This window comes from Conger conger, chromosome 15 (genome assembly GCF_963514075.1).
Source record: "Conger conger chromosome 15, fConCon1.1, whole genome shotgun sequence".
In the NCBI taxonomy this organism is placed as follows: domain Eukaryota; kingdom Metazoa; phylum Chordata; class Actinopteri; order Anguilliformes; family Congridae; genus Conger; species Conger conger.
The window spans coordinates 18,797,021-18,810,090 of record NC_083774.1 but is presented as its reverse complement, the minus strand read 5'-3'; the positions used below and the strand labels follow the sequence as shown (position 1 = coordinate 18,810,090).

The 13,070-nt window shown below is 39.1% G+C and overlaps 1 protein-coding gene across 3 annotated transcripts in view; it reads left to right on the top strand.

Moving 5' to 3' along the window:
- LOC133111367 (phosphorylase b kinase regulatory subunit beta-like) overlaps positions 1-13,070 on the top strand; it is a 59,344-nt gene that overhangs the window by 25,822 nt on the left and 20,452 nt on the right. For all 3 annotated transcript variants that reach the window (XM_061221649.1, XM_061221648.1, XM_061221647.1), the window contains 6 exons: positions 615-710; positions 1,514-1,711; positions 4,830-4,887; positions 5,347-5,424; positions 6,054-6,212; positions 6,487-6,581. In XM_061221649.1, the coding sequence (XP_061077633.1) occupies positions 615-710; positions 1,514-1,711; positions 4,830-4,887; positions 5,347-5,424; positions 6,054-6,212; positions 6,487-6,581 (684 nt within the window). The remainder of the gene's footprint in view (positions 1-614; positions 711-1,513; positions 1,712-4,829; positions 4,888-5,346; positions 5,425-6,053; positions 6,213-6,486; positions 6,582-13,070) is intronic.

The window sequence follows — 13,070 nt, the reverse complement described above, 5'->3', positions numbered from 1 at the left end:
AGGATAGCCCTGAACATATCACTAAGATCTGTCCAGACCAGCTCAGAAGACAACTCTCCGGATGAATATCCGAACAGAAAAAAGAAAAAAGAGAGGGATAAAAAAGTGGGGCGAAATCCCATTAGCTCAGTTAACAGGACCTGCTGAGCGTGTGTAGAGAGGAGTGCAATGTTTGCACTTCCTTTTGCCTGCACGGCATTTAGTTGTGAAAGTGACTTGAAATCATTGTGACAGCTGCTGGAGGTGGAAGGCTTGTGTGTCTGGTGCAGAGTCACACCAAGCTGCTGCCATTTCCCGACACCAAGGGGTCATGGCAGCTTTACTAAGCCCCACTTAATAATCACAATACCTAGATGAAAGAATAGCAAGATTAAATGGCCATTTTATGTGCTTTTTATGTTTTTTTTAGATGACACTGATTAATTCATACCATTATTATCAACATTTATGGAATTTTACAGATTTGACATTCATTGTTCGTCTATATTTGTATCCATTCATTGATGGTAATTACTGTACATACAGTACAATGTTAATCATGGTGTTGAAGGACTTTATTTAAAAATATTGATAATAAGTGCTGAGTTGTGTATGTCTTTGTCACTTCTCTGTAGGGTTGCTCTTGGTCAGTCATTTTCGTGGACATCGACGCTCACAACCGAAACCGACAAACGTTCTTCTCCTTGCTTCCGAGAGAGTCGAGATCCCACGTAAGTGACCGCGTGAACCAATGGTTTATTTATCGCAGAGACTGCTGTTTCTCGAAAAGAAAATGAGCAGCTATTTACCTACAAAGAACTGAAAGTCCTGGGCTTTCTTTAATTTATGCCCTTCTTCTCTCACTTCAGCAACCTAACAACATTTATAAATCAACTTGAATCTGTTGTGCGTAGTGAATCCCTTCCCTTTCAAAAGTTACAAATATACCCAACGCAGAGCATATGCACCTGAAAATGCTTCAAACTTTCCTGAAAATAAAATAACCTCTATGACTTCCCACTGTGAACAACTAGGGTAGAGAGATGTCTGTCAAGAGGTAGTAAATTAGTTTAATTAGGAATGATTAAATGAAATCATTTTGAATAGCTTTCCTTCCTATGTAATTACACCATGGGGTAGGGGGTTGGGGGGCGGGGGGTCTTACGTACGTAAGTAATTATATGTGAGCATGTAACTAATGTACTGTTGAACATGAGGGTCCAATGTCCTGAGATGAAGGGGCATTTGACAAAAAGCATTCATCATGCTTATTCATTCAATTTTCTAACTGTAGCATCGACTGTAGTCACAATACAGCAAGGCCCTCAGTGCCATATTGCTTTTAGAAAATAGTTTCACCATACTGAGATCATTATTTTGTAATATTAACTGTAAGTGACGGTTTGTGTGCAGAGTGATGCTGTTTACGAACAGGAAGTTTGATTAACTGTTACCGAACCGGATTAACCATCGCTGAGTGCGTAGTGACGTCTCCGCACGGTCGCGGCGGACATTTTGTCCTCCTGCCCTGTAGAACACGGACGCTGCCCTCCTGCCGTGTATCAGCTACCCGGCCTTTGCGGTGGACGACGACGCCCTCTACGGCCAGACCCTGGACAAGATCGTCCGCAAGCTGAAGGGGAAGTACGGGTTCAAGCGTTACCTGCGAGACGGCTACAGGACCGCCAACGAGGACAAGGAGAGGAGATACTACAAACCGGCGGAAATGAAGGTAGGCCGTAAGCCTTGCCCTTTTAAACACGCTTAGCCAAAGCCGTAATTCGTTCTAATCTGCTTACCCTTATTCAGCTCTGTCGCTCAAATTCTGAATTTAAAGCCAAGTGGCAAGTTGTCTGTATCATAGAGAGAATACATGTAGTCTCTTTTTTCTTTACATTAGCAGGTGTACTTTGTTATATAGTTTTCTGTGAAGATTTAATTCCGTCATTTTTGCTGACTGGAGCGCTAAGACTCTGCCCTCTGCTAGTATATCCCACTTGATCCCACACACTTATTGGATATGATCTTTGGTGGTACTCTATGCTCTCATTCTTAATTCAGGCCAGGACAGCTATTTGCACTCAGCGAAAGGTTGTTTTAGCTGTGCTATTCAAAATTAATGAGCCTTGGTTTGATATAAATGTAACATGAAGTTGTTAATGCACCCTTGTTTGCAAATAAGACGTATAGGCTAAGAAAATAGCCTTTAGAACCTCAGACTCACATGAATACATAAACATTTTTCACAATACAGGTTATGATATTTCTGGTGTCCCTTTCCTGGAAGCAGTTTTATTTAGGTTGAATGTATCTAGAGCATATTCATAAGTGCTACATTACTATTGATGAGAATTTATGAATATTCATGCGCAGGCATAGGAAATGTACATGTTAGAAAAAGGCTGGTTGTTGGTATTCTACCCCTGAGTGTGGAGCCCACTTTGACTGGAAATGCTTCAGTAAATATTCTATTGTAAACAGATCATATATACAATGTATTATATGTAAGTTACCCTGGATAAGAGGCATCTGTGGGGCAAATGCATACAATTGCTATTATTTAATTCAATTATTTACTGATGTCTTTGATTAAAAAAGTGATAAGCTTGTTGATGTTTTTTTTAGCAAATGATTTAATAACTGATCTAGAGTAGAAGTATGGTTTGTGATGATACACTGATGAAAGCTGTTTAGTCCTTGTTGAATAAAACCCACAGGGCATCTGTGGTGCTCACTGGAAAGGCAGGCATTCTTTCTGTGTGAGCGCCATTTAAATGAATAAATACATACCCTCACTGAGCACTTTGTTAGGAACGCCTGTACACCTACTAATTCATGCGATTATCTAATCAGCCAATTGTGTGGCAGCAGTGCATTGCATAACATCATGCAGATACGGGCAGGAGCTTCAGGTAATGTTCACATCAACCATCAGAATGTGGAAAAAATGTTGATTTTTGGTGATTTTTTGGTGCCAAGTATTTTGGGGACTGATAGTCTCCTGGGATTTCACACACATCAGTCTAGAGTTTCCTCCAAATGGTGCGAAAAACAAAAAAACATCCAGTGAGGGGCAGTTCTGTGGATGAAAACACCTTGTTGATGAGAGAGATCAACGGAGAATGGCCAGACTGCTTCCATGCAACAAAGAATTGAGGCTGTTTTGAGAACAAAGGGAGGCCCTACCCAGTATTAGTGTAGTGTTCCTAATAAAGTGCTCAGTGTGTACATGTATAAATAAATAGATACATTAATTAATCAATTAATTAACTTGAATGTTCAGTTAAAGTAGACGTGCTTTTCCAGCATTAAACGTATTTTGTGAGATACTGTTAACCTATGGAAGAGGTTTAACTGGTTTATTTAATTTCTGTTTGTCCTGCTATGTAGTGATTTTCAAGAAGCAGCATCTTTAGAACGCCTCAGATGTAAACAGGATCGATCTTGCCACTGGCTGCTTTATCTAATGACCTAGCCAGAGAAGATTTGTGATCCTTTATTTTACCGGAGGGCTAAGCAGTGTCTTGTTGTGGTTCCTGTATTGCCGAGGTAGCTGCTGGACTGCTCTTAATTAGAGGGACGAACATGAATAGTCATGATGGGCATGTTTCCATTAGGCACACAGCTAATACATTGTGATCGGAGGCTATGGCTTCACTTCTGGACCAGATTTCACACGCCTGGGCATGCCTCGCCTTCAATATAACAAAATTCCAGTGAAGACGCGAGACGGGAAAAGCTGTCAGCCTTTAATAGCACATTGCACTGTTTCATTAATTTCTCATTTATCACTCATTACTGTGCAGATTGTCTGCTCAGATCAGTTATAGCAAAAGCACAGCTTCTCATTACGGTTTATCACGGAAGAGCTAAGCAGACGGGGCATTTCATTCAACGCTAGTTGTGAAAATGCAGCTAATAAATTGATTCCAGATGTTGACTCCATTTTAGTATGGCGAGGTGAATATTTGCCATTCACACGATTAGATTATTTTCGCAAATAATTTTTTTTATCTCACTTGGAATTTAAAACAGGTTTACGGTGAACCCATCATACAGATGTTTTAACAGTTGAGATTGCCACAGAGCTATGATACATTTGATCAAATCTGTTATTTTCTGGGTGGATTTTATAAATCCTGATTATAACCATGAAGGAATAAATCCTATTACAAGATATTACATCAGGGAAAAGTATGAATATTTAATTATGTGTTATGTTTACCCTGAAAACAACTTGAGGTGCGTTTAATACAGGTTTTATAGTACATTATATGTTTACAGTCACTTCACAAATCCTATGTGTAACCTCTGTCAGAGCACCTATGTACATTCTGATCATTCTAACTGTTTTATTCAGCATAACCATATTCTATTGTGTAGAGCACAAGCACAAAACCCAGATGACTGAATAATTAATTTACTTTAACCTTTCTTCACCTTCATTTATTAAGACAATTAGTTCTATTTTATTTTGTACGGTGATGATTTCCAATAGGTCAAATTGTGGAAGTGTGCCTTTGTAGTGGAGACACAGAGGATGGAATTGAAGCTTGGTCAATGGTACGGGATTAAAGATGTGGGTTGTTACTATATTCAGTTCTCCTTTGTGATATATTTTAAGTCAGTATCTCAGGGCTGCTATTCATACAGTGTAACAGCCTCTCTGCTGTCTTAATTACTCAAGTGCTCTGCGATTCATTATGCACCAGAGAATCAGCTGAATCTGTTTGTCTAGGAATATAATTGAACAACAAAGAAGCCTTATATTATGTTATTATGCATTAATTTGCCCTGGAAGATATTGTCACTGCTAAGCATTTTCAAGATGTGCTTCTGTTTTTTCTCAGCTTTTCGACGGAATTGAATGCGAGTTCCCCATATTTTTCATTTACATGATGATTGACGGTAAGTCACATGGACGGGTTGTGATGTACGATCTGAGCGAGTGCAATGATTAATCAAAATCATTGTAAAGTGACTCATCAGCTTAATTTTCAGAGTGCCATGCAGTATGTGGCAGAGTCTGTCTTTATTTAGATTCTGGTGCCTCAGCCCTGAAGTGATTCAGTAATTAAACTGTTTGTTTCAAGCAATTAATTGTGCCAGTGATGTATCTTTTCTCCCTGGAGTTGAAATACACTGCCTCTAATTATTTTCACTGATGCTATGGGTTGTATTTACACATGGATGTATGTATTGATATCACTGTAATCTCATTCTCTTTCTGTTTTTATGGGCGCTGTACTTTTTGGGGGGAATATACTGGAAACTCAAAAAATTAATGGCAACAGTTGTGGTGCTAAAAAGCGGGATTCAGAATAAATATAATTGCCAGCCTCATCATTGCATTTTCTTCCATTCTAGGCGTGTTCAGAGGGAATTCAGCTCAAGTCAAGGAGTATGAAGCCTTATTACAACCTATCATTTTCCAGTCATTTGAAGGTAAGAGCTAATATGTAGTTCTCTGTTTGTGTTTTTTGTTTACATTAATTTTCAAAAGCACCCCTCAGCCCCCAAATCAAGGTCACAGTCCCATCTTTAGGTGGTCTGCAGTCCCCATGTCTTTGAGATGCACCTGATCAGAGCATTGCTTTGTAGTTATAAAGCCTTCTGGAGATGCAATCAAATACTCACAGAGAACATTTCGCTTGCTTGATCCAGTGAATGTTTCTGTGGAGTGGAGTGCAATTTCACATTTTACTCCTTGAAGTGGCATTCCCGCTGAAGTGGGAAAAAATCTTTTCACTCACCTTTGGAGCAAGCAGCCTTACAATTTCAAGATGGCAGTGCAGGAAAGAGTAAACCAAAATGTCGTAAAGGCAGCTACAGTACCATATATTATCACACTATAAACCGCAAAACAGCTAGCCTCAGTAAGCCTTTAGAGTTACGGCTCGTCGTAAATCCCACGACACCATGAGTGATGTAAGAGCAGTCGATCATCGCTGCTCTCTCTGTCGGAGTAAGACACGGAGCACATGGCTGTGCCTTGTGTGAACTGTTTGTTCTTTCGTGGAGAAAATAAATTCACGGCACCCACCCTCTGTGAGATGTTTAACACCTGTTGACAGGACACGCGGTCATCCCCAAGTACTACTACGTGCCGGCCGACTTCGTGGAGGGGGAACAGAGGAAGCACGGGAGCCAGAAGCGTTTCCCCAGCAACTCGGGACGAGATGGAAAACTCTTCCTCTGGGGACAAGCCCTCTACAACATCGCCAGGCTGCTGGGTCAGCCCCCTAAACTTAATCAATACTAGGTTTAAGTAGCCACTGGCATCTTCTTTCTCCACCATTATTTTGTAATTTGTTATTTAAGTGCAAAAATACAGATTTTCTGACTTAAATAAATGAGTGCTACATTATCTTATCCTTGAAGGATGGAATAAAATATCAGTAGCAGGCTTTTCAGAGCTGGAAATAGTAATGGTAACTGGGGAGGAACAGCACGGATTGCCTGTGTTTTAATGACTGTTGTGTGCTGGTGTGCACGTCTTGTTTTCAGTGGATGGCCTGATTAGCCCCATGGAGATTGACCCTGTTCGCCGCTACGTGCCGAGTGAGGAGCAGAGGAATGTCAGCCTGAGATACTCCAATCAGGTACGCTGTTTACAGTCACGTGACTCCGAGATTCTGTACATGGACAAATTTGAGTTTTTGTGGGGTAAGTTCCTATTCAGGCACTGAAGAAACAGAGACAGCATACACAGTAGAACATCTATTTGGATGTAGAAATGTTGCTTTGGGCAGTTTAGCGCACACACCCATACATTGTTCTTCAGTACACAATTTTGTTTTCATTTAAGTGTTTGTGTTTTAAGTCAAGCTGGTTGCTCCTTTGCATTACAAACATCTTCACATCGGTTCATTTTATACCCAAATGTTGTGTGGTTGTGAATTTTCACAGTGAGTATATGATATGGGTGCTTTAACTCACTGTTGGCGCCAGATTCTTCTGCTTTTATCCCTGCAGTTGAGTAGATTTCTAGTTTTTAAAGCAGCCTTTAAGCAGTCTTTTTAAAGTATTTATAGCAGTAGAAATGCACACAATATATTACTATTATTAATGTGTTTGGCGGAAACCCAAATCAAGGGCAAATCTTCTTAGATAAGTAAAACAACGGTCACTTAAAGTGTCAAACTTAATTAAATGTTCTGTGGCAACGTACTGTAGAGTAGATTTTTAAACACAAATTTTAAATGGGAGAACAAAGTCCTGAATGAATCATACAGTAATTACTAGCTACTGAACAGTTGTAATCTGAGTAGGATGTTAAAACAGCCAGTAGTAAAACCTATGTAGGCATCCAGTACATACAGTATCATGGTAGCCAGCTCATTGCCTAGATTGTCTTCCCTTTGTGCAACCTTACATACAGTGGGGTGCAACAGTTCGGGCACACATGGTTTAAATGTCGGTTACAATGACTGATCGCCCATGATCGAAAATAAACCTGGACTCTAAATGGTACTGCATTAATCTTGAGACCTTTCTGCAAATTGTAAAGCAAGATTGCTTTTTATTTTCATTTTTTACTGTTTTATTTACATGTTTTACTGTTCAAAAGTTTGGGAACCCTTTTGGATTATTCTTACTTTAAAAAAAGATGATTACTAAGGCCCAGACCCAGGTGATATACTTATTAGGGTTTCAGTGAATCAGGTAAATATAATTCCAGGGCTGAACTTTTTATTCTGAAATAACTCCATGCCTTCAAAAGTATCCGCCTGCAGTGACTGTATGGTGTTAACAACATGGGTTCCTCTAAACAGTTGTCCAAGGTTTTGAGCATGGTTCATTTCCACCAAGAAGGAGCTACAAAAACTCCCAATGTTTCAAACTACCCTTTCCCACTGTCAGGAACATTATTAGAAAATGGAAGTTAAATGGAACAGTTGAAGTCAAGGCAGACCACAAAAGATTTCAGATAGAATGGCCCGAGACCTGGTGAGAAATGCTCGTAAGACATTTGGGTCTAGCTGTGCACAAGACAACAATACAACTTACTTTAAACAACATGAGTCATGTAATTTGTAAAATATTGGGAAGCCTTTTGGAACTTGGAATGTGCTTTGGACTGGCAAAACCAAAATTGAACTTTTTCGATAAAAAGAGAGAAGCCTTTGTCGAGAAGAACACCTTGCCAACTGTGAAGCATGGAGGTGGATCCATTATGCTTTGGGATTATGTGGCAACTGGGGGCACAGGAAATATTGTGCAAGTGGAAGGAAGAATGGATTCCACCAAATATCAATAAATTCTAGAGATTAATATTCGAAGGTCAGACAGTCCAGATATTGAAGTTTAAGAGAGCTTGGATATTCCATTTAGACAATGATCCGAAACATACCGCGAAATCAACCATGAAGTACCTCCAGAAAAGACAGATGAAGGTTTTGGAATGGCCACCACAGTCTCCAGACTTCAATATTATTGAAAATCTGTGGAGAGATATCAAACATGTTGCACGTGCAAGGAGGTTGAAGAATATTTCCGAGTTGGAGGTGTTTTGCCAGGAAGAATTTTCAATTATAGTTACATATATACATTACATTTTTGGCATTTGGCAGACGCTCTTATCCAGAGCGACGTACAAAGTTACAAAGTACAAACTGACCAGGTTCCCAAACTTTTTCCTTTTTTTTATATTTTGAACCTGTAAAAAATGTATAAATAGTAATCTTGCTTTTAAATTTGAAAATAAATGTGTCGTGTTTAACATTGTGCCATTGAGAGGTCAGGTTGGCTTCTGTCCACTTAGATACTAATTGTAAAAGGCTTTTTGACCAGGGGTGGCCAAATTTCCTCACACCACTGTATATTCATATCTTCAAATGAGTTAGGAAACATGCTGAAATCCCTTTTGATTTCACAGCTTGAGCAACTGCAGCTCTTGTCGAAAGCACTTGGCTGAAATTGCATTTTGCTCAAATATAATATGGTCCAGTAGTCACAAATAATATTATATTGTGTGTGATTTCTGATCTGTTTTCCTCCAGTATGAAGTATAACTGCGTATGCATGTGAGTGTGGGCTCACCAGGGAAGTTTGACTCTTATAATTTATAATGGTGAAATCTCAAAATGTGATGAAATCTCAAAATGGGATGAAATCTCATAACAGAATGTGAATTTTGAAGACGGCTTTGTGGTAGAGTGCCCTTTCATTTCAAAAGACATGTATATTTGTAATGCAAATGATTTTGTGTAATTTGCTGTATGTTCATTTTTATAAGTCCCATAGATAGTAAAACTATATATTTTCATGTCTTTCATAATGCATACCCATTCAAACCTTTATACTAGAGGACCACAATGGCAATAGTAAGCCTTTGTGTATTTTATCCTCCATTTTAAATGTATGTCAGGATTGTAGGCATGTGTGTATCTTTTATTATTGTCAAATTAACTATCCTAAAACTATTCCAAAATAATTTGTACTACTTGGTGTATTCACATATTTGTCTGGATTCCTACGTAAATATCCAAGCTTTCAATCATTTGATAGCATATTTAATGAAAGCCTTTGTATTGAGCGGTAAACCGCTTTTCTGCAAGTTCCAAATTCAATATACAGCCAAAGCTCTGAGGTCACAGGCCAGCCTCACGTAACAGGGTTTCAAAACATTCTCCATTTGAAAGCGCAGGAGCGGCCCGAGCCAGAGAGATGATACACACAATAATCTCTGCCATACACATAGCTACATTGACATTACCAGCGCCGGCTCCGTTTCTTTGTGGGCGAGCCTGCCGCTCTTCACTCTTTTGAAGAATACTTTCAATTACCAAGTGATTTTTCAACAAGGTTAATGGGAAAAACTCCAGAGCGCTGTAGGTGCCAGGTTCAGGCACCCGCCCATGCATTTTGCTTTGCAGCTGCGAGTCGGGAGCGAAGAATCGGTTGTCCGGGAGCAAAGCAATAAATCAGCCCCTTTCAAAGCAAGAGACACCGGAAGCCGCATTTAGCGGTGGAGTGTGGCGTTGTGCAGGTGTGTGTGTGGGTGAGATGAGCTCCCCGTCACAACCCTCGCCCACCTGAAAGAGTCTCTCCTACCCCTCTGCATCACTCTATGTAGGAAAGATAAAGATAATGGCGGCTCATACACGCCACTTACACGGATGAAAGCGTTTACCTGCAGTGTGTCGTGACCCTAACACAAATCAAAAGCTGCAGTAATGGATTCTAACTGATGGATGGACAGGGGTGTTAAAAATTGTTGTGGAAGGCTCGGAAAGTTGCTGAGAGTCATGAGAACGAGAGTGACATAGTGTTCAGAGAACTTGGCTAAATGGTGGAATGGGCAGTACTGTTAGACCTCTGAGTAAAGTACTTGGCTGAAATGCCCTGGTCATTTTCAGTAAAGGCATTTTCACACATTTATTTCCTTCCGTTCTTCCAAAAAGATTGTCCCTGTTTAACCTTTTGGTTTTGCCTAAAGCATTAGCTGTGGAGCTCGTCCCCTCTCCTCCCCCAGTCTGGTTTAATACAGTACATTGGCCTATAGTATTCCATGGACAGTTTCTCCAGGATCGATTGCTGGTTCATTTGATATTTGCTATGAAACATTACTACTGGTATTTGCTGTATTAAATATTTGGCGCATAAAGGCTTGACTGTTAAAAGTGGTCTGCTAATTGATATGTTAGTTTTGAATCATGAAATTAATGATGTCATTAATTGCGGCATCCTGCAATTTTGACGCAATTAATTTCAGCAACAGTGGCTTCATTTTGAATTTATAGAGCCTTGCTTTTTATTTAGTTTCAGTGAGAGTTGAATACAGTACCTCACAGGGCCAGAGTTGAACAGGGTTAGCTACTAATCTGACAGGAATACAGGAAAAGTCATTGAAATTGTGTAGATTTGTGTGATTTTTTTGTGCAATATCGTTTTAGAGAATAAAAACAGAAATGTTCTGTGTTAGATGGCAATGCAATCAGAGTCTGTGGCAGAGAGAATACTGGAAAAGGTCAATTCAGACCTATCTGATTTAGGCCTTCCTTAATATATTTATTTTTTCCATCATTGACTAAAAGAATGTGGTACAAAATGTGTGCATTAAGAGCTGGTTAAGGTGCTGAATCCTGTCCCTTCCAAGCAAGCTCAAGACTGCAGCTAAAAGTATGTTAATGCTCTGTTCAGTATAATTCATTGCTGCATTACAAGACAGCACTGCTCTTCAAGATTTCAGCTTTGCTTTTTTTCCCAGTGTATTTCTAAAATGCCTGTGCTGATCTTGATCCCCAAATTGAACTGCCGACTGTTTACAAGCTGTCATTTTCAGCACTCAATTCAAATAGACCACAGCTGACCTCTCTGAACACAGTACTTGTACCAGGAGGGAGAAAACTCATTTTTGGAATCATAAAAATGCTCAGTTCTGGAGTATACAGCATCTGTCATGGAGGGCTTTGAAAGCCATTTTCAATATACTGCCATTTTGTCTTTGTATCTCAAGAGTCTTTAAAGGGAAGATGAATACCTTGATCCTATAGGGATATAGTATATGTGCCCAACCAAATAAGTAATAGATTTTATTGGCAAATTAGTTCAGTTGTAATGTTCTGTTTCTGTTCTTATTGCAAAATTATTATGACCAGAGAAACTCAAGACATTGGTGTTCCCGGTGAGGTGAAGGTTTTCAATTGACTCAAAGGCCATTCTGTTTCCTGTGTGCATTTGTGGCTATAATCCTCACCCTGATCTTTTGTTCTTGCCTTTGTCACTATCAGATTGAGAGTATTGATGGGAGCATTATTCTCTGTAAATGGCTCAGGGTAAATTGTTTTACAGGCTAGCATTAGCGGCTGTTTATGCTTCATGCGTACTAGGCCTATGTCATAAAGGTTCAATTCTTCAGCCATACTTCACATACTGTAGAAAAAGTACTATGTACCTACAGTATACTGCCAAATATATTTTATATTTTAATGCTGAGAAGTTGACTACACATACACTAAACCAGAATGGTTTCAGTTGACCTGAATCACGTTCCATATTCAGCTACTGTAATATCACAAGTATCTGCACTTAATGCTTTGTTATACATATGGGTTGGTGGAAGTGTGTTTGTATATGTCTATATTGTGTTATATGCACTCCAATTCCCTACATTAGTAATACTGACTGGTTGCTTTATAAAGTATAATTACTCACACAATTGGACGCTGAAGGATCCGAACACATTTCCATAAAAGCATGTTAACAAACCATTCGCTTTGCACATCATCCATTACGTTTATCGTAAAATGGTTTCTATGGTAATCTGAATGCTGCTATATGATAGTTCAATGTCCGTGGTATGAAGTGCATTTATTTAATAAACCTTGAACTTTAATTCCACAGCACCACTCTTACTATCATTAACACGTAATTGAAGTTGTGCTCTGAAATGGCATTGCCATTAAATGAAAGCAAGCCATTTTAGGGTAGGTGGAAAAAATCGTAGTGTACTCACTTGTATGAAATATATGCAGATTTATTCTCGAAGCCCATACCCAATAATTCAGTGATTCCAGAGGGGAAATGTCCAATGTGCAGTTTTATTTATTTTAGCATTCACTTAAAGCTGTGCTAACCTACACACACCAACACGTGCACGCACACACACAAATGCACTCATTCAAAAGCACTCACACATGCACACACTCCTGATATTACATTTTGTTTAGCTGGAGCATATTTTTGTATTTTAAACTTGCATCAAATATGTAGTTGACAGAAAATACTTGTTGTAGTCGTACGTTTAGATACAAAACCAAAATATGCAATAGCAATTTGACTCATTCTAATTGAAGCACATCCTATAATGCTTATAGCACAGTCAGTCTGAAAATTTTGAATTTTGTCTGTATTTTGCAGCATACAGCTAAAACAGAATGGGCAGTAGGGCAAAAGGCATGATAATCCAATGCAAAAACATTTGAGGGTTGGAAAAGAAACATCACAGCATCAGAGGAAAACTTGGAATTCTGTCAGTCATAGTATTATGTAGGAATAACAATATGAACAACAGAGGAATTGTTTAAATGTTGAGCTGTGCATATAGGATACCATGCAAGAATGGAATCCAGCATTAGATATACATT